Source organism: Lactuca saligna, chromosome 6 (assembly GCF_052625555.1).
Source record: "Lactuca saligna cultivar CGN05327 chromosome 6, ASM5262555v1, whole genome shotgun sequence".
NCBI classification, from domain to species: domain Eukaryota; kingdom Viridiplantae; phylum Streptophyta; class Magnoliopsida; order Asterales; family Asteraceae; genus Lactuca; species Lactuca saligna.
In genome coordinates, this window is record NC_136422.1 from 176408826 (window position 1) to 176430947 (window position 22122).

The window sequence follows — 22122 nt, forward strand, 5'->3', positions numbered from 1 at the left end:
AACTTTTTTTTTTTCCTTTTTTTTGGTTGAGGTGGTGGTTGTAAAAAACTTGTGTGTATATTGTATAGAGAAAGAAAAAAATGCTTAAAAATAAGGGTATATAGTGAGGTATTTATATGCACAATCACCATGAATATGCCTTTTCTCTTCAATTGAAATTAAATGCGTAAAAATTTATCATTTCCCCACAAATGATTAAATGGAATCACAAATGAATATACATTGTTCTCGCGTTCTCAACCTTTTTGATGTTCTCATTTAATCCTATATATATATATATATATATATATATATATATATATATATATATATATATATATATATATATATATATATATATATCGAAAATTTGACCATTGAACGGCTAGTCAAAGTAGAAATCAGTCAAGAAGTCCGAACCATGCGTTGCTACCCATCATGAAAACGACAAACCACGACCAGTCGGGATGGTGTGTACGGTCGTTATTTGTGGCCATATAGACCACGAACGGGTTCGTACTCCGTATACCGGACGGCCTTAAGAGAGTGGATACAACTTATACCACTGGAAGACAAGGCTCTTTGTTGTTTCATCTATATCCTTTTTAAGTGAGTTAAATAACATATTCATCATCTTAGAAAAATTACCATGTTCTTTATTATCATTATCATTTTTTTTCAAACCAGGCAAACTGAGTCAAAGGTGTTGGGAAAAGAAAAATAAAGATGTCTCTTTCTGCCTAGTAGCTACATAGGGACATCACTATTATTTGTCTCCCATTACCTTCAAATAAATATGGGTTTTTGTCCATCCGATTGTAGACTTGCAATTAATATGTTTTGAAGTATCTGTTCAACGTTGAGGGTGTTCAGAGATATTATTGTCGTACCTATGGGTAGTTGTATCGGAGCTTATGCAGTGTCAATTGTTTTCCATTGTTAAGATATTTTCCATCTAAATATTCTCAAATCAAACGTATCCTTGGGTAATAACTAAACAATGCTTAATCTTTAAGTAACGTGTTACTCATTCTTTGGATATTTTGTCATGCATTTTGATTTTTTTTCCTATTATATGTGTAATTGTTAGATTCGATAACTAAATAGCATCTGGTTTGACTTCACTACTTATTGTCATCTATGTGTGACATGCTATTTTGTTTTGGAGTACACGAAGGGATGAGTGGCGTTTTGCAAAGATGATCAAATGATATGTATATTACATAAAACAAAATGCAAGTGGATTAGGATCTCAACATTTTTTTTTGTTTCTGTAATTGATAGTTTTTAGGTACACTACTTTCTATGGTTATTAGTGGTATGGTGTAAAGGAATTAGTAATGTATATTAGTAGTAATGGCAATGCATGAAACAATAATGCTCCATTCAAATAAAACATAATAAATGTCACATTTTAGTATTAAAAACATATAAAAAAGCATATAAAGGTTGCATTTGAGTATTAAAAAAGTTGCATTTATTGAACAGAAAACATAATTAAGATTGCATTTGAATGTGAAAAGGTTGTATTTTTGTAACTAAAAACATAATAAATGTCACATTTTAGTATTAAAAAGGGTTGCATAAGAGTGTCCAAAAGGTTGCATTTGTTTGTAAAAGGGTTGCAATCTATAAAGTATTTCTACAATATAGGCAATTCTTTGAATAGTGGTTGCATATTCTAGAAAAGAGGACTTTGGCTAAGAAAACTATTGATAAACGGTTGCTTTTGGTGTATGCAACTTTTTAAGGCTTTGTGCAACATTTCTTCATGGGTTAACGATCCAGAAAGGTAACGAATTTTGGTTTTTATCCACATTTAGGTAACCATGTTTTTTTCGTACACATTTGATCATTGAACTTGTTTGATTTGTTCAAAATAAGATAATATGACCGGTACTTATGGTAATATTACCCTATTGAAAACAGGTCAAATGTGTACGAAAAAAACATAATTACTTAAATATAGACAAAGACCAAAGTTCCTTACCATTTTTTGTTATATTGGGTTCTTTATGGTAAGTGTAAGTAATCATAATACCCAACTGATGTGACATGAAGTTAGGCTATCTGGTCTTTGTGTCAGGTCTAAAGTAGGTTTTGTTAGTGGGTTACTGACTTGATTCTTAGGTGCCAATAATACAACAAAACTGTTAAAACCATCTTCAGGACCGTGTCTTGGTATCAGGCTCCAACAATCAAGTTATGAGGAGATAGTTTCTCCCGAACTAAGAATGATTTTGGTGGGAAGAGTGCATGTATTGAGAACCCAAATTCCTGGTAGCCTGATTTCATGTCACGTATTACACTTAGCATAAAGAATCCAACATTACCAAAGTGGGTAAGTAACTTTGGTTTTAGTCCGTATTTAGGTAACCATATTTTTTTCGTACACATTTGACCAGTAAACTTGTTTAACCTTTTCACAATAGGGTAATATTACCGCTAATTACCAGTCATATTATCCTATTTTGAACATGTCAAACAAGTTCGATCGTCAAATGTGTACGAAAAAACATGATTACCTAAATGTAGACAAAGACCAAAGTTAGTTACATTTCTAGATCTTTAACCCTTTTTTCACGGTCTCACCAGCTTCATTTTTATTGTAATAATTTTACCATTAAGGTGGTTATGGGATTTACAATAGTATATATATTAAGAATATTTGTTTTTATCCGATTGATAGATACACACCAAACGAGTTTTTATAAATTAATTTTTTAAGGGAAAATATACTTCTATTCCTTCTTATTACTGCATTGTAGTTCGTAAAATTAAAATATACCCAAATAAAGTTAATCTCATCGAATGTTCAAGAAATGCAAGACAAATGGCAAATGAGCAAAGGTGCTAAATACCAAAATACCTACATAATCAATAGAATTGTTATTTTTTGAATAAGTTAACTCTATGAATGCAAGCATGTGACTTATATTTTGTTTTTTCTCTATATTATGACCGCACCATTAACATAGTTAGCTATATTTAACTTTGGAAAATGACACTGTAGCCCTACAATGTTTTGGGTTTTGATCGATTAAGTCCCTTAACTTAATTTCTTGTTTTTTAAGGGATGTCACCCTAACCAATAGTAGCCAATTACATATGTCATGTCATCTACCAGTGCCAAATCATCGTCGACATGGACTAAATTAGCAAAAACGCCGTCATATTATTTATGAAACTTAAGGGGCAAGATTGTGACTGTGCATTACTTCCCCCTTATAAAAACCAAGCATAGTTGCCCTAAAATGACCCAAATAAAGATATTGTTACCCTATTTCTACAAAAATCCTCACACCCCAATCGTCAACAATGTCGTCATCTCCCACGTATAGTTGGTCGTTCAATGACCGCCGACATCTAGATGACCATCCATCGAATGGATTTCGGATAGAGGACATGGCTATCACGCTACTTCAAACTTAACTGGATGTGACCTTCATCCGACAAGAAATGGATGCTGAAATGGTGGAGCTCAAGGAAAGACTCAGGATAGATATGGATGCCCTAATTTTTCACTCGTTATTGAATGTTGTCCTTTCTCCTTTAAGAAAAAATGAGGGTTGATATTATCATCCTCATGCCTTGTCTCAAGTGTTTGTGCATCCACTTAGATATCATCACACACTTCTTCTTCCATATTATCAACCACTTCCTCTCTTTCTTCGTTCAACCACTCCCGCGTGTTAGTTGTACTAAAATGGTCTACATACATAGGTATTTCACAACCACATTCATAAGAATTGGATATAAATTCGGCGTAATAAAGCTCATTTTAAATTAACCTAAAACCTATTGGAAAATTAACATGAGTAAGACGATAATAAGGCTTTCCACATGTTTGTTTTGAAAATATTGCAACAAATGCATATAACTCTTCTTTAATCATGCATGCGAAACCATTGTTCAGTGGCCTCTGTGTAACACCCGGTTCCTGGTAGGTACTTTAAATAAGAATCCTCATTTTTGCAAAGGGACTCAACGAGTTGGAGGCCCCAAACTCGTCAAGTGGAATTAGGAATTTCGACGTAGGTTAAGAAACCTACTCGACGAGTTGGGGAGCCCCAAATCAACGAGTAGGAGTGCCAGAGTGAAACCCTAATTTTTAGGGTTTGCACCTTATTTAAGGAACTTAACGCCTCATTGTGGCCTCCCTCATCACCTCCCTCAGTCCAACAAACCCTAATTTGTGAGCTTGAGCCCTCTTAAGTGTGTAGGAGTGAAAAGAGAGTGATTATTTGGTGATTTCTTGAAGAGGTTGAAGTTGGAGGTGCTTGGTTGAAGGAATAAGCTTTGGATCCAGGGGTTCCTCTGTTAAGGCAGGCATATTAAGGTAAAAAGTCTACACATTGACTATTCATTTGCTAGATGTAGTGCCCGTTTCCTGGTACGTACTTTAAATATGAATTTTTTTGCACATTTATTCTGGGACTCGGTGAGTTGGAGGCCCCAACTCGCCGAGTAAAGGTGAAACTTGGATGCGGGTGGAAGGACCTACTCACCGATTCAGATGCCTTGACTCGACGAGTAGGCCCATCTGGATGAAACCCTAATTTTAAGGGTTTGCACCCTATTTAAACGCCTTAACTAACCTTCATTACAGCCTCCATCACCTCCAAATAGCATTCACAAAACCCTAGCCCATTTTGATTTTCCTTGAGCCATAGTTACTTGTTTGTGGTGATTTTGAAGCTAGAGAAGGAAGAGAAAGCTCGAAGGTTCTTGGGGAAGCAAGTAGTCCAGAGATTGTCCCACTTTTCCAGCTCATTTGAGGTAAAAAGCCTATACCTTTCTTATTCTTTCATTAGATCCCTCCATGGAGATAAGTTAGGGTTTTATGGAGCATTTTATGGAACCATACATGGGTACAAGCTTGTTTGGGGAGTTATAACTACGGATCCAGAGCCTTAAAGGGACCCCATGGCATAAAGGTGCTAACTTTGTGGCTATGGGAGTCCCATGCATCATATAAACATCTTTTTAGGACCATTTGAGCTAAATACCCCATGTATGAATGCCAAGTTTGTAATTTTACGTGTAATATGGACCCTAGGAGGTCATATCTATGTTTGGATGCATTAAGACCAACTGAAATTGACTGAATAGTTTTGGATATGGAGGGACTCGGCGAGTCGCTCATACTACTCGGCGAGTCGGGTCGCATTTTCCCTTAAACCTCTTCGGATAATGGACAATGTGTTGTTGGAAGAACACTCAACTAGTTGGGTTCATTGTGGACTTGAAGATCATGGAACTTGGCGAGTTCAAGAACAAAACTCGGTGAGTTTGAGACTAAGCCCCAACTGAATGAAGAATAACTCGGCGAGTCCACGACTAGATGTGCCATCTTGCAAGATACAGGAGTCGACGAGTTCAAGGATGAACTCGACGAGTCGGTTGTAGAAGGTCCTAGATTTATTAAAGGAGAACTCAACAAGCTCTTGAAAGACTCGATGAGTAGGGTCGAAGTTTTAGCGTTCTAAGGATTATGGAATTCGGTGAGTTGTTCGGTCAACTCAGCGAGTTGAGTCAACCAGATGTTGACTCCGGCCCATAGTTGACTTTAGCCAAGGTGTTTACCTTGACTTTGACTTTGACCTGAGTTGACCATGAAATGGTAATTAATGAAGATTGTTATGTGTAGGAATTGAGAGGAGTTGATCCCGACAGTGAGGACAGTTCAGACACTTCATGACATTGAGGTGAGTTACCTTCCAGTATAAGTGGGTCGAATACACCAAGGCTGGCCCACTAGTAAGAGTTATAGTAGAGATAATTGTCATTGTGATGATTATCTAGTATATTGTTATCTGTTTTGATTATGTGCTAGTATGCTATGATGTTATGCAATATGTGATAGAGAGGGTAGGATAGACCCCAATACTGGTCGATATGGCTGAAGGGGTATGCCAGCACCCAGATAAGTTAGGCAGTATATGACTTGTATGTTTATGCACTAGGATGTTATGTGGTAGAGTAGGGGGTGAAATAGTCTCCAGCACCGATCGAAAGGACCAAAGGGGTAGTCCAGCACCAAGGTACCGGTCAACAGGATCAAAAGGGAGACCAGCACCCTGATATGCTAGGCAAGGTACCGATTGACAGGACCGAAGGAGAGGCCAACACCCGAATATTCTATGCAAAGTACCGGTCGACAGGACCGAAGGGGTAGTTAGTACCCAATTATGTTATGCAGTATGTGTTATGTATGATATGTGTATGATGGGGGAATTCACTAAGCTTCGTGCTTATAGTTTTTAGTTTTGTTTCAGGTAAGCGTGAGAATTTGGCCCGAAAACCCGACCTGACCCGAATTAGACCTGAATAAGCAATTTTATTCGGTTTTCGGGTATCTATATAAGGCTTGTTCGGTTTTCGGGTTATTCGGTCCGGGTTACCCGAATAAGGGCTTATTCGGTCCAAAAGGACCGAATCGAATGTGAAAAGTCATATTTTTTCCCCTTGCACGATTGATTATTCGGTCTTGTGTTCTATCGATCGTTACCCAAAATACCAAAGTAATTTTTTGTAACAACCCGAAATTTTTCGTCGCCAAAACCCGTTCTACCCGAAAAGTCGCCGTTATCAAATTCGTTCCATTTTCTCTTTGGAGTTAATTATATAAACTTATATGTTTATTTTAATTTAATGAGTGTCTAAATCACTCAGGAACTCACGTAATTAGCCCGAATATAATTATTTCATAAGTTTTTAAAAATGTCCCCGCCGGGTGACGGTAACTTAATCGGGTGCGACCAAAAGCCGCGTTTAACGTCGGTATCGGGAAGAATTCCACCGCGTACAAGTTCTAAGACCTATATAAACGTGTTCTAGCATCCATTTGAAGCTTTTTCCTTCTCTCTCTACTCTCTCTCTAACCTCTCTCCTAAATCCAAGTTTAAGGGTCCAAAACTCAAATTTAAGGCTTCAAATCTCTAAGGTACATTCCTTAGCTTGTATTTTAACCTCCTTAGCCTTGAAATTCAAGTTCAAAACATGATTTATGACCATATTCATGAGTTTACGGCCATGGAGCATTCATTGGCCGTAAACTCATATTAAGTGGGTTTTTAAGCCCTTAAACCCCTCCTTGACAAGTTTGGGACTTAGATATGGATAAATGGCTTCAAGATATGGACTTTAAACATTTAAAACATGAATTTTATGAGGTTTGAAGGAGTTTACGGCCAAGGATCATTCTTGGGTCGTAAACTCATATAACTAGGGTTTTCATGCCCTTAAACCCTTCCAAATCACTTATATGGCTTAGATATGAATTATAGATTAATGGTTTTAGCATTTGGACACTTCAAACATCATTTTTGGGAGACAAACAAGAGTTTACGGCCAAGACATGTGCTTGGGCCGTAAACTCCTCTAAATGGGGGATTAAGTGTCTTTAAACATGTCCAAATGCCCTGAAACTCAACCAATGTCCTTGTGGTAAATCCTAGAATCATCTAAAAATGGTTTGGAGACCTTAAACACATCAAATGCATCACATTTAGGAGTTTACGGCCTAAGCACATAGCCTTTGGCCGTAAACTCATAAACACATGTCAAAATGTCCTTAAACCACCCCTAAAGCCTTGGAATGAATTTTAGAAGTCCATACAAACAAGTTTTTGGCATTAAAACACATGGAATTGCTCTTAAGAGAGTTTACGGCCATGAGAGGGGTCTCATTGGCCGTAAACTCCAAAAATCCTTTCAAATCCTCAAACAAATGCATATAAGGCCTTGGAACAATTTTACCAATCACATGTGATTTGTTCTAGCACCATTTAACACCATTTTCATGAGAATTAAGGAGTTTACGGCCAGGAGCCTATGCTAGGCCATAAACTCCCATAAATTTGTCATTTTGATATTAAAAATCCATTCCAAGACTTTGAACCAAACCTAGAAAAATTCCCCTAAGTGTTTGAAGTCATTTTTGCCCATATTTGACCCCACCATGAGTTTACGGCCGTAAACTCATGGGGAATGGGTCTTGTGGCCATAAACTCCCTAATAGGGGTGTTCCTTTGAAGTCCCAACTCATTTCCTAAGTCCCTCGCATCATTACATGTCCCTAAACGCCACCCGGGTCCCTCCAAACACTCGTATCAGAGTGTTTTCACGACTAGAAACAATCGTCCCTATCCAACAATCAATCTAAGTCCTAATTAGATACAAATGTGTATCTTTACATCATAATTAGGAACCTCGTGTGTTTACAAGTTCCGGATCAACTCTTAGCATCCAAACCGTCTCATATCTCGTCCGGTGAGTTCATACCCCTACGACTTTTTCACTGTTTTCAATGTTTTCAGGGGGGGGGGGGGGGGGAATACAAGCAAACTGTAATTGTTTTAAAATCATAACATTGATATGTTTCAAATAATATCTGACAAACTTATAAATTCTTTTACTCCTTATGTATTATGCTGAGCATAAGGAATGACTTATCAATTACAACTAAAAGAATTTTAGTTAAGGAAACAATCAAACTAATCAAATTGTTATGGGAATAATTTGGGGGTCTTTACTGTTCTTTCTATCATATGTTGATATCTATATAAAGTTATTAGATAAACTATGTCTGATTCAGTTTATCTCCGTATCATTTGAATGTATTGTCAGATAATTTCATGTATGTATCTATATTTACTGTATTATGTTTCATAATCTTCTGTATATCGATATCGTATGAGAAACCTGTGAATAGTTCAGTACTAGTTTGTGAGATAGTCACTACCCTTTATGGATGATCAGTAAATCCTCCCCGGAAGTGTAACCAGAGTCTCCTAGAGGGAGAGCACGGAATTTGTGAATAGATCTATTCGGGACTGACAATCCCACACCTTAACTGCTAGCTACAGTTAGGCGGGCACGCCTGGGGTGACAAATTTCTGGATATCGTTTCGACGTCTGACAAACGTCAAGGAGGTCACGTTGTCGTATTAGCATGGTTACCCGACTCACAACATGTATTAATATTATTTTATTCACAGTTTGGGTTTTTAAATCTATATCTCTTTCGGGATAGTGATCCCATGGTTTTGTTTCTATATCTCTTTCGGGATAGTGATCCCATGGTATTATCAAACTATTTTGTATCTAGTTCGGGATAGTGATCCCATGGTTTTATACCTGTAACTTGTACGGGATGTCTTTCCCCATGGTCTTTAACTATATCTTATACGGGATAATGATCCCATGGTTTTGTATCTATATCTTATACGGGATAGTGATCCCATGGTTTTGTATCTATATCTTATACGGGATAGTGATCCCATGGTTTTCCAAATCTGTATCTTATTCGGGATAGTGATCCCATGGTTTCAATCTATATTTCCATATATACATCAACTTATCTCGTGTTTAGTCCGGGATGATAGTCCCATGATCTTAAATCTGTACTTTCAAATGTGTCAAACTATCTTATATCTCTTTCGGGATAGTGATCCCAAGATTTTCATTATATAGTTTTGTGTGTTAAACTATACTTTGTGATATACAACTGATCTTACAATTAGGAAAATATGGGATTTTCCTGGGGTAAAATACAACACATAATCGAATTGGTAACAAATGATAACTAAACCAACTTCACATAAGAAAATATGGGATTTTCTTGGATAACAAATCTTTTCGGAAACTAAAGGAAACGGATACATTTTCATAAAACAAAACCGCTTATGAACTCACCAGCTTTATGCTGATTTTCAAACCGCTTGTATTCTCAGGTCCAAGTTAGACAGGTACCCGGTGATCTCTTTTGATGAAGACGGAGTGCGTGGAAGACTCGTCTCAACTTTTGTTAATATGATGCATATGTATATCTTGTATAACTTTACTTTTGAAACAAATGTAAACTTTCATATATATGTAATGTAATGTTTGTTTATTGTGATTACTATATACATTGGATTTGATACACAACGTGGTAGTCCACCCCGGAAATGTTTCCGCCTTTGATTTTCGAGGTGTGACAGATTGGTATCAGAGCCCTTGTTTATAGTGAACGGAGTATACCAAACCTTACATGGTATAAAACTATAAACACTAAAGGGCCTCAGTGCTCTGAATTAAAAGTATCTTCAAAACTATAAGTATTTTCAAAAGTATACAAGTATATCGAACCGTCAAAATCCGTAACTACAAGTAGAACAAAACATAAGTAAATGGGTGTTGTACACTGCGGTTAAACCTGGGCAGTTATGTAGTCGTGTCTAGGGTCAATATAGCCTGGCCAACTATATTCATTCGAGACACGGCCAACATGTGATTGGGAGTGACTGTGGTACGCAGCATGCCTAAAACTTACCTAATATCTCAAACAACGAGTCGTCGCTGCAGCGAACCATGAAATACTATGGGAGTATTTCTCGAGCCAATCCTTCGTAGAAAATCCTCATATACGCGAAGTTACTTGATCATTCCGCTAGCGATATAATGTTCTGTCTTGATAACTCTTTCTTGCTTTGTCGTTTAGTATCGTGCTATATCTATCTTGATGAGATATCCCCTGTTCCATATCTCTTGATTCAATTCAGAGGACTTATAATCCTCTCTTTCCTGATCTTTTTAGATCAAGATGCCTCCAAGAAAGAGACCCAGCTCGAAGAACAACGACAATCCTCCTCCGCCACCACCTTCTCCTCAATTTGATCTCGCATCACTTCAAACAGTTCTGACTGCTGCAATGGTGGCAGCCATGTCACAAATGAATTCCGGTGGCTCCGGAGGTGGTCCTCAACCCCAAAATCCAGAAGACAGCCAGGAACACCGAAGAGGGGGTTCCTACAAAGACTTCATGAACGCGAAGCCTACAACCTTTGATGGCATTGGAGGTGTCATTTCCCTGACTCGATGGTTCGAGAAAATCAAGTCAATCTTCGAAATATGTGCCTGTTCGGAGTCTGACAAAGTCAAGTTTGCCGCCTGCACCTTCCTTGATAAAGCCCTAACTTGGTGGAACGGCCGAGTCAAATCCTTAACTCTACCTGTAGCAAATGCTATGGGTTGGGAAGCTATGAAGGAGCTTCTTCTCGCAGAGTATTGCCCTCGGGGAGAAATTCAGAAACTAGAACACGAACTCTGGAACCTTAAGATGAAGGGTTCCAACATAGCTGCTTATACTTCAAGATTCGATGACTTGGCATTACTCTGTCCGGGAATGGTTACCCCGGAGAGTAAAAAGATCGAGAGATTCATCTGGGGATTGACCCAGCCAACTAAACGGAATGTCTTGGCTGCAAAGCCAGACACGTACGACAGCGCTAAATGTCTTGCGAAAATCTTGATCGATCACGAAGACAACTCCAATGAGGAAGCTACCACTCCTGAGTCAGACACAAGTGGAGGTGAAAGCAAAAAGAAATCTCGGAACAAGCGAAAGGCCCCGAGTACGAAAGGGTCTTCCAAGAAACAGCAAACGGTAGCGGTCCATGCTGCTACTGCCCCTATTGCTGTCTCACCTGTTGGATCCACAGCCCAAACCCCCACCAGTGGATACACTGGCAGTCTTCCGTGGTGTGGTAAGTGCAACTACCATCACCGCATTCCTGGTCCATGTCGCGAAAGGATCTGCGAAAAATGTGGCAAGAAGGGCCATCTGTCTCGAACCTGCAGAAAACCAGCCAAATCAACGAACCAATCATCGGGAGCAGGAATTAGTCCAGCCTGCTACAATTGTGGTGAAACAGGGCACTTCAAAAGGAATTGTCCCAAAGCAGCTACCACCACTGATCCCTCTGTCGCTGCAGGTATACTTCTCTTTGATAACTCTTATACCTGCAACTCTTTTCGATTCCAGTGTTTAGAGGGAAACCTGTTATCTATCAATCCTTCGTATGTGATCGAAATATGTATCATCGAGACGACTAACCAATGAGATTGAGAACCCTAACTTCGTATCTATATATTGAATCCTCGGTCCAGAGGACTATTCTGTTCCATTCGGTTGAATGGGAAACTTTTCACGAGAATACTTTGATGCTACATTTAACATGGAATGATTGAGTCTCATTCATGTTGTTATCCTGATTTCGAGAGGGTCGCCTGTCTATATCTTTTTCCTCGACCTAACTCTCATGATCTTCGGCATCAAACTTTTGTATTGTGTCATGCTTTGAAACTCAAGAGTTTTCCTGATACGAATTACCACACATTCCTCGTTTCTGTGATCATTGAGAAACGAGAAGTTAGTAGCTCTTTCTACTAAATGTCTGTCCCGAAGAGTTTCCGGGAATTTCATTCGAACGTCTAAAGTATAGTTCCACCTCAGACTTTTCGAGGTCTTCGTAGAGATTGATTCTACAATCTTCAGGGTTCGGATGCTAGTAGATCTTGTTAACATCTATCCAGTACATCATGTCTCGAATCCTTAGAAGCTTCTACCCAACGAAACCCTAGTGAATTCACTAAAACGCCTAGTAGAGACCCGATTCCACTTGAGAAAGTGAAGATCCGAAGTAACGAATCCATTCGAGTCTCGTTTCAAACTCATGATCTATTTCTTATTCTTTGAATTTCGGGACGAAATTCCCTCTAACGGGGGGATAATGTAACAACCCGAAATTTTTCGTCGCCAAAACCCGTTCTACCCGAAAAGTCGCCGTTATCAAATTCGTTCCATTTTCTCTTTGGAGTTAATTATATAAACTTATATGTTTATTTTAATTTAATGAGTGTCTAAATCACTCAGGAACTCACGTAATTAGCCCGAATATAATTATTTCATAAGTTTTTTAAAAATGTCCCCGCCGGGTGACGGTAACTTAATCGGGTGCGACCAAAAGCCGCGTTTAACGGCGGTATCGGGTAGAGTTCCACCGCGTACAAGTTCTAAGACCTATATAAACGTGTTCTAGCATCCATTTGAAGCTTTTTCCTTCTCTCTCTACTCTCTCTCTAACCTCTCTCCTAAATCCAAGTTTAAGGGTCCAAAACTCAAATTTAAGGCTTCAAATCTCTAAGGTACATTCCTTAGCTTGTATTGTAACCTCCTTAGCCTTCAAATTCAAGTTCAATACATGATTTATGACCATATTCATGAGTTTACGGCCATGGAGCATTCATTGGCCGTAAACTCATATTAAGTGGGTTTTTAAGCCCTTAAACCCCTCCTTGACAAGTTTGGGACTTAGATATGGCTAAATGGCTTCAAGATATGGACTTTAAACATTTAAAACATGAATTTTATGAGGTTTGAAGGAGTTTACGACCAAGGATCATTCTTGGGTCGTAAACTCATATAACTAGGGTTTTCATGCCCTTAAACCCTTCCAAATCACTTATATGGCTTAGATATGAATTATAGATTAATGATTTTAGCATTTGGACACTTCAAACATCATTTTTGGGAGACAAACAAGAGTTTACAACCAAGGCATGTGCTTGGGCCGTAAACTCCTCTAAATGGGGGATTAAGTGTCTTTAAACATGTCCAAATGCCCTGAAACTCAACCAATGTCCTTGTGGTAAATCCTAGAATCATATAAAAATGGTTTGGAGACCTTAAACACATCAAATTCATCACATTTAGGAGTTTACGGCCTAAGCACATAGCCTTTGGCCGTAAACTCATAAACACATGTCAAAATGTCCTTAAACCACCCCTAAAGCCTTGGAATGAATTTTAGAAGTCCATACAAACAAGTTTTTGGCATTAAAACACATGGAATTGCTCTTAAGAGAGTTTACGGCCATGAGAGGGGTCTCATTGGCCGTAAACTCCAAAAATCCTTTCAAATCCTCAAACAAATGCATATAAGGCCTTGGAACAATTTTACCAATCACATGTGATTTGTTCTAGCACCATTTAACACCATTTTCATGAGAATTAAGGAGTTTACGGCCAGGAGCCTATGCTAGGCCTTAAACTCCCATAAATGTGTCATTTTGATATTAAAAATCCATTCCAAAACTTTGAACCAAACCTAGAAAAATTCCCCTAAGTGTTTGAAGTCATTTTTGCCCATATTTGACCCCACCATGAGTTTACGGCCGTAAACTCATGGGGAATGGGTCTTGTGGCCATAAACTCCCTAATAGGGGTGTTCCTTTGAAGTCCCAACTCATTTCCTAAGTCCCTCGCATCATTACATGTCCCTAAATGCCACCCGGGTCCCTCCAAACACTCGTATCGGAGTGTTTTCATGACTAGAAACAATCGTCCCTATCCAACAATCAATCTAAGTCCTAATTAGATACAAATGTGTATCTTTACATCATAATTAGGAACCTCGTGTGTTTACAAGTTCCGGATCAACTCTTAGCATCCAAACCGTCTCATATCTCGTCCGGTGAGTTCATACCCCTACGACTTTTTCACTATTTTCAATGTTTTCAGGGGGGGGGGGGGGGGAATACAAGCAAACTGTAATTGTTTTAAAGTCATAACATTGATATGTTTCAAACAATACCTGACAAACTTATAAATTCTTTTACTCCTTATGTATTATGCTGAGCATAAGGAATGACTTATCAATTACAACTAAAAGAATTTTAGTTAAGGAAACAATCAAAATAATCAAATTGTTATGGGAATAATTTGGGGGTCTTTACTGTTCTTTCTATCATATGTTGATATCTATATAAAGTTATTAGATAAACTATGTCTGGTTCAGTTTATCTCCGTATCATTTGAATGTATTGTCAGATAATTTCATGTATGTATCTATATTTACTGTATTATGTTTCATAATCTTCTGTATATCGATATCGTATGAGAAACCTGTGAATAGTTCAGTACTAGTTTGTGAGATAGTCACTACCCTTTATGGATGATCAGTAAATCCTCCCCGGAAGTGTAACCAGAGTCTCCTAGAGGGAGAGCACGGAATTTGTGAATAGATCTATTCGGGACTGACAATCCCACACCTTAACTGCTAGCTACAGTTAGGCGAGCACGCCTGGGGTGACAAATTTCTGGATATCGTTTCGACGTCTGACAAACGTCAAGGAGGTCACGTTGTCGTATTAGCATGGTTACCCGACTCACAACATGTATTAATATTAGTTTATTCATAGTTTGGGTTTTTAAATCTATATCTCTTTCGGGATAGTGATCCCATGGTTTTGTTTTTATATCTCTTTCGGGATAGTGATCCCATGGTATTATCAAACTATTTTGTATCTAGTTCGGGATAGTGATCCCATGGTTTTATACCTGTAACTTGTACGGGATGTCTTTCCCCATGGTCTTTAACTATATCTTATACGGGATAATGATCCCATGGTTTTGTATCTATATCTTATACGGGATAGTGATCCCATGGTTTTGTATCTATATCTTATACGGGATAGTGATCCCATGGTTTTCCAAATCTGTATCTTATTCGGGATAGTGATCCCATGGTTTCAATCTATATTTCCATATATACATCAACTTATCTCGTGTTTAGTCCGGGATGATAGTCCCATGATCTTAAATCTGTACTTTCAAATGTGTCAAACTATCTTATATCTCTTTCGGGATAGTGATCCCAAGATTTTCATTATATAGTTTTGTGTGTTAAACTATACTTTGTGATATACAACTGATCTTACAATTAGGAAAATATGGGATTTTCCTGGGGTAAAATACAACACATAATCGAATTGGTAACAAATGATAACTAAACCAACTTCACATAAGAAAATATGGGATTTTCTTGGATAACAAATCTTTTCGGAAACTAAAGGAAACGGATACATTTTCATAAAACAAAACCGCTTATGAACTCACCAGCTTTATGCTGATTTTCAAACCGCTTGTATTCTCAGGTCCAAGTTAGACAGGTACCCGATGATCTCTTTTGATGAAGACGGAGTGCGTGGAAGACTCGTCTCAACTTTTGTTAATATGATGCATATGTATATCTTGTATAACTTTACTTTTGAAACAAATGTAAACTTTCATATATATGTAATGTAATGTTTGTTTACTGTGATTACTATGTACATTGGATTTGATACACAACGTGGTAGTCCACCCCGGAAATGTTTCCGCCTTTGATTTTCGGGGTGTGACATTTTTAAAGTTTAACTTATATACTTATAGATAGATTTTTGGGTGTTTAGAATGTTTAATGTTTAGTGTTTAATATGTTACTTAACAACTATATCTTAATATTGTGGTGGTTGGATTTTACATTTTATATATCAAGAATAGTTAATCCGTGTTATCTGTGTTATTCATGTTTATTATAAGCTACAAAATTCATACAAAATACAATATTTATAATCACATTGTAAATGCTATTTGTAAATGTTATTTGGGTTATTCGACTCCTTAATCATCTTGTACATGTTATTTGGGTTATTCGGGTCGGAACCGAACCGAACCGAATAATATCCGAACCAAATCGAACCCGTATTGCTTATTTGGTTTGGTTTTCGGTTCATACAATTACCCATATTTGGTTTTCGGTTTATTCGGGTTTGGGTCAGTTCAGTTCGGTTCTGACCCGAATAACATCCCTAGTTTCAGGTATCTCTTCAGCGAAGAGGAAGGAGCCGACACGGTAGTTGTGCATCACACACACAAGATTTCCACACTATGACATTCTTGGGATTATACTTTGATGTTATATTGTTTTCTTGATATGATTTGAGACATGTGATTGTGGTTTTGATGAAATGTTATGCCTTGACGATATTTTTCTTATAAACGATTTTCTAAATTGTTATATCAAAAATGTAATTTTTGATCTTGAAAATTGGGATGTTACACTAGATCTCTCCATGGAGGAGTTTAGGACTTTTAGTAACTTGTTGTGGAACCATTCATGGATGCAAGCATGTTTTGGGGTTATTACTTCAGATCTGGACGTCCATGGCCTTATGAGACTCAAAGTTGCTAACTTTATTGAGTCTTGGTCCTTCTCCATACCTTAGATTCCTTTTGGAGCTTAGTTTTGGTGTTTTTAGCTTCTTGACACCATGCATGGACATAAAGTTGGTAACTTTACGTGATATATCAATTCTAGGGGACCAGATCTATGGTTTGGAAGTTTTGGACTCAACAGAAAGTGACTTAATGGATTAAGACAAAGGGGACTCGGCGAATTGTTTATACGACTCAACGAGTTGGATCCTGGTCTAGGAGATGACTCAGTGAGTTGGCTAGGGCTTTGAGTTTTGCAGAGTTGAGGACTCGACGAGTTCAAACGAAAAGTCCTGATTCTGTCGTAGAAGAGGAATTCGTCGAGTTGTGGAAGAACTCGACAAGTTGGATCACGATTCAGAGTTCATGATTCATGGAACTCGACAAGTTGATGGACCAACTCGACGAGTTGAGTCAACCAGAATGTTGACTTTAACGTGGACTTGACAAAGGTTGACTCGTGAAAGGTTATGAAGTACGGAATGGATTCTAGAAGGTTGTCCTATGTAAGGGCTTGGGCCCAATTTGGAAAATTAGGCCCTTAGTGGGTTCTTATGGATTTTGGAGTTTTGGACTTAGGTTCTAGATAAGTATCTTATGGGCCAGGGGTAAAATGGACATTTTACCCCAAGTATGGGTTATGGATCATGGTTTAAACCTAATTGCTAATTGGGTGATATTTTAGTAATTGATAGTTCGAAGAGTGGCCAGGAGAACAGCTAAGGATTCTTGTAGTGAAGTTCAGCAGTATGAGGTGAGTTACCTTTCAGTAGAAGTGGGTCGAAGGCACCAATGTCGGCCTACTAGTAAGAGTTATAGTAGAGATGATTGTCTTTGTGATAATTATCTGGTATGTCACTATATGTTATGCTTTATGTGCTAGTATGCTAGGATATTATGTGATAGTGGTAAGAGGGGTAGGATGGACCCCAGTACCGGTCGATAGGTTCGAAGGTGTATGCCAGCACCCGGTTAAGCTAGGAAGAATATGACCTATGCGTTTATGAGTTAGCATGTTATATGGCAGAAGTAGGGGATGAAATAGTCCCCGGTATTGGTCAAAATGACCGAAGGGGTAGGCACCAACACCCAGATATGCTAGGCAATATGTGATTTATATGTGTATGCTAGGATATGGTAGTGGTAGAGGTGAAATAGTCCCCAGTTACCGGTTGAAAGAGACCGAAAGGGTAGGCCAACACTTAGATATGCTAGGTAGTTACTGGTTGAAAGAGACCGAAGGGGCATACCAACACCTAGATATGCTAGACAGTTACTGGTTGAAAGAGACCGAATGGGCAGGCCATCACTTAGATATGCTACCAGTTACCAGTTGAAAAAGATCGATGGGGCAAGCCAACACCCATATATGTTAGGCGGTTACCGGTTGAAAGAGACCAAATGTATAGGTCAGACACCCAGATATGCCTGATAGTATGTTATTTGTATAGTATGTGGTATGATGAGGAAACTCACCAAGCTTCATGCTTACGGTTTCAGTTTTGGTTTCAGGTACTTTGTTTTCAAAGGAGAGGAGTCGGCGATCGCAGCGCATCACACTATGTTTTCTGCACACGAGATCTTTGGGATTATACTCTGATATTGTTTTACGATGACATGTTTTGATTACTAATATACTGGTTTTAACATGGGATGATATTATGAACGTTTTTATACTATTGGTCTTTATAACAACTTATTTAAAAATAAAATTTTTGGTCTTGAATTTTGAAATATTACACTCTGATTAATACCATCATTATATCATACGGGGTACTTGGCGAAGATACCTTGGAATTGCAAATAGACAATGATGTACACAACCATGTTTAGATATTGAAGAGAGGAAATCGAATGTTGGTTTTTAGTCGAATAAATAGGATTTTGAAGAGATGAAATCGACTATGTTACGTTCATGATCAATTTTGTACAATGCCAGTTTTCTAAAACCCTAATCTTGATGGTTGACAATTATCAAGGATAAATGTAGAACATCATTAATAGATGGAGGTGAGGACGATGATAATAAATATACATTTCGATGACTTTGATAGTTTCTTCATGAAGTTGCAAATGCTAGGATTCGTAGTGTTTATCATTTTTTTTTCCAAACAAGCCATTATGTAATAGTCATTGTTATAGACTTATAGGGAATTCATATATTTGGGTATTCAAAATCGGGGTAGCCGGGTAGGATTCAGTCTTGTTATGGAGTAAGATGTAGAATTATGAGTAAAATCAAAAGGTGTGTTTGTTTTTCAATAATAATAATAATAATAATAATAATAATAATAATAATAATAATAATAGTAATAAGAAGAAGAAGGCCCGAACAAGATAATGATAATGATGCACAAAAGACGGCACTCCATGATATTTTGATCATGAACATGAAGAAGATTAATAATTAATGTTAAGCACTCAGGCCCTTTCTTGAATGAAATGTGTGTAGACATAGATTTTTGACACTTTTTGGATGAGCAATAAGAGAAGATTCGAGATAAGTACCATAAACGAGAACCAAAGTTGTGACTAATGCTTCACTTGTAAATCAATGGTTACTTTACTTGTGTAACAATTATGTAATACATTCTGGTTCAATGAAAAAAAACAATCAAACAAAAACAAAACTGCATTACTGAATTACAAGAATATTAATACTAAAATAATAACTACTACAAGTATACGTTGTTTCATATGTGTCACATTGTGTATAAATGCCACCTGTTGCTATAGGTGATCTTCAAAAGGTTGTTTGTCGATTATATATGTAAGATTTTGCAAAATACAAGTAGATTAAAAATGCGACACAACTGATACCCGCTAGAAGCCAGTAGAAGTAATCAAGGTGACCTCGATTCAAGTTATCGGAAATCCAACCGTCTCCACCATCTCCGCCGGTGGTTTTCTCAACAACCGAGATCAGAAAACTGCTTAAAAAGCTACCGACACCGAATATACTCAGGTAAAGCGCTAAACCGATGCTCCTCAACTCCATCGGCACTTGATCGTAGAAGAACTCTTGTAGGCCCACCATTGTGAACACGTCAGCAGCTCCGGTCAACAAATATTGAGGTAACAACCACCAGATTTTCATCGGAACGGTGGCGCTAGGGTTATCTAATAATCCGTATTCCTCTGCGGTTTTCAATCGTTTGATCTCGACAACTGCTGAAACGATCATTGAAAGTATCGATATGAAGATTCCGGTTCCGATTCTTTGAAGCATTGTGATGCCGGAGGGTTTTCTGGTGATGGATCTGGCGAGAGGGACTAAGATGCGATCGTAGATTGGGATAAGGATGACGACGGTGATGCTGATGAAACTTTGGAGTGTGGCGGCTGGAACTTCTAAGCTTGATCCGATTGATCTGTCCATGGTGAACCCTTGTTTGGTGAATAATGTGGAAAATTGGGCGAAAACAACTGCGAATGCTAACAAGCTGGACCATATCGGAATTAGTCTGAGAACTGCTTTCGCTTCGTTCACTTCATTCAGGCTACAGATCTTCCCTTCTTCCTTTGATCCATCGGGTGAAACTAAGGCTTTGTTTAGAAATCTGAACTGCTGAGAACCTTGATGAGGCAAGGTTCCAGTTCCATAAGCTTCTTCTTCCATGGATATTGATGAAGATGGAGTTTTCCGATTGTGAAACGCTCTAACAAACACTTGCCCGATTCTAACAAAAGCACTTTTTTCATCGACTTTCTCTTCAAACCGATATGTTGTGGTTCCAGACAAGAATATAAGCAGTGCAAAACCCATAACAATGCAAGGAATCCCAAATCCAAGACCCCAACTAAAGTTATCCTGAATGTAGTTAAGAACACCTAGCGCCAAAAGTGGACCTCCACACAATCCAAGGTACCACCAGTTGAAGAAGGAGCTTTTGAATTTGAGTTCTTCTGGATTCTGGGAGTCAAACTGGTCAGCTCCGAAAGCTTGAACACATGGCTTGTGTCCTCCTTGAGCAAATGCGACAAGATACAGTGAAACGAAGAACAGAACGACTTGGAATTGAGGAGGAGAGCATGTGGAAGTCGAACCGTTGGTAGTTTCACAGCCGGAAAAAGGAATCAAAGCTGAAACAGTGAGTAACCCTAGTGCCTGTAAATCATCCCACAAATGATTCAAATTCATGGATTTCCTGCTATAAATTTACTGGATCTGAGCAAGTTAATCAACAATTAACAGGAAATTTGTTCAATAAAAGATGATTAACCAGTGTATAGAGGAGAGAAGCAATGAAAATCGTCCGGTATCTACCCAAAAACGCATCAGCAACGAAAGCACCGAACAAGGGGAGGAGCGACGCCGTTCCAGACCAGGCATTCACATTTTCGGCCGCCGTCGCCGTCGATTGGCCCAACGGACCAGTCAAATATGTGATTAGGTTTGAACTAATTCCATAGTATGCAAATCTCTCCGCCACTTCAACACCTGTGTAGAACCACAAAAACTTCTAATCCTTGAATAAGATCCATAACGAATTTCGGTGATTGTATGAGAATTTAGGTTTACCGATAATAAAATAGGCGGATCTCCAGCCACCGGATTTGGATCTGACGACGGGATGACCTTTAAAGTCAACGAATCCGTCAACGACGCCGTCCACCAATGGAGTTTCAACTTGAGAATAATTGGAGGCAGAGCCGGTGGCATCCATGTCGCCGTCGCACTGTTCAGCCTATGCTCCACCACACACGCCCCAATGTTTGGAAGGGCGGGAGGATATAAAGTTCGGCTTATTCGAGTAAAATTCTCATGTCATCAACAAACACATCTATACTGCCCATAAAGAGTTCATATCCACTTTGAACTCTATTATTATGTTGAGATGAAAAGTCTTGTTTTGTCTATGAATATCAAATAAAGAAATGGATGAAAATAAATTAAGCTATTTTCATGTTTGATACCAACGAAATAATGAAACTTGTCATTCAAAATACAACGGAACCAAATTACAACATATAAAAATCAACTTAAACTAATAAACACTTTATAAAATATTATTTTGTAAAAATAAATTTATGAATTTAGAAAATATTATTAATATAATTGTTATGGTAGAATTTTTACCTTACCATTTTTAATATCTTGAACTTATACTAAGGCTGGTGGGTGTGGGCTCGGAGCCTCGGCGCAAACTGGGTCGACTCCTCAAGCTTGGCTCAGCATCAAGGTTCATATTTGCCGAGTATTGATGACCAATGGAAAGAGGGACGGGGTAGCTCTCAACGGCTATTTCCATTTAGTTTAATTTTATTTTTAAAACCTT

At 38.1% G+C, this 22122-nt stretch overlaps 1 protein-coding gene across 1 annotated transcript; it reads right to left on the reverse strand.

Annotated features, from left to right (window-relative positions):
- Positions 1 to 19450: 19450 nt before the first annotated feature.
- On the reverse strand, positions 19451 to 21696 carry LOC145000660 (Major facilitator superfamily protein). Its single transcript, XM_078959923.1, has 3 exons — positions 21366 to 21696; positions 21067 to 21284; positions 19451 to 20951 (listed from the first exon to the last, which is right to left on the reverse strand). Exons 1-3 carry the CDS (start codon positions 21508 to 21510, stop codon positions 19587 to 19589), a joined length of 1728 nt encoding a protein of 575 aa, XP_078816049.1. The 5' UTR covers positions 21511 to 21696; the 3' UTR covers positions 19451 to 19586.
- Positions 21697 to 22122: the final 426 nt, after the last annotated feature.

What these genes read in the sequence shown, in the direction of transcription:
- LOC145000660 (XM_078959923.1), bottom strand. Translation starts at nt 21,510, where the DNA reads ATGGATGCCACCGGCTCTGCCTCCAATTATTCTCAAGTTGAAACTCCA. An exon ending in ATCCGCCTATTTTATTATCG is followed by an intron (nt 21,285 to 21,365) that starts GTAAACCTAAAT and finishes GGTTCTACACAG; the next exon opens with GTGTTGAAGTGGCGGAGAGA. An exon ending in CTTCTCTCCTCTATACACTG is followed by an intron (nt 20,952 to 21,066) that starts GTTAATCATCTT and finishes GATGATTTACAG; the next exon opens with GCACTAGGGTTACTCACTGT.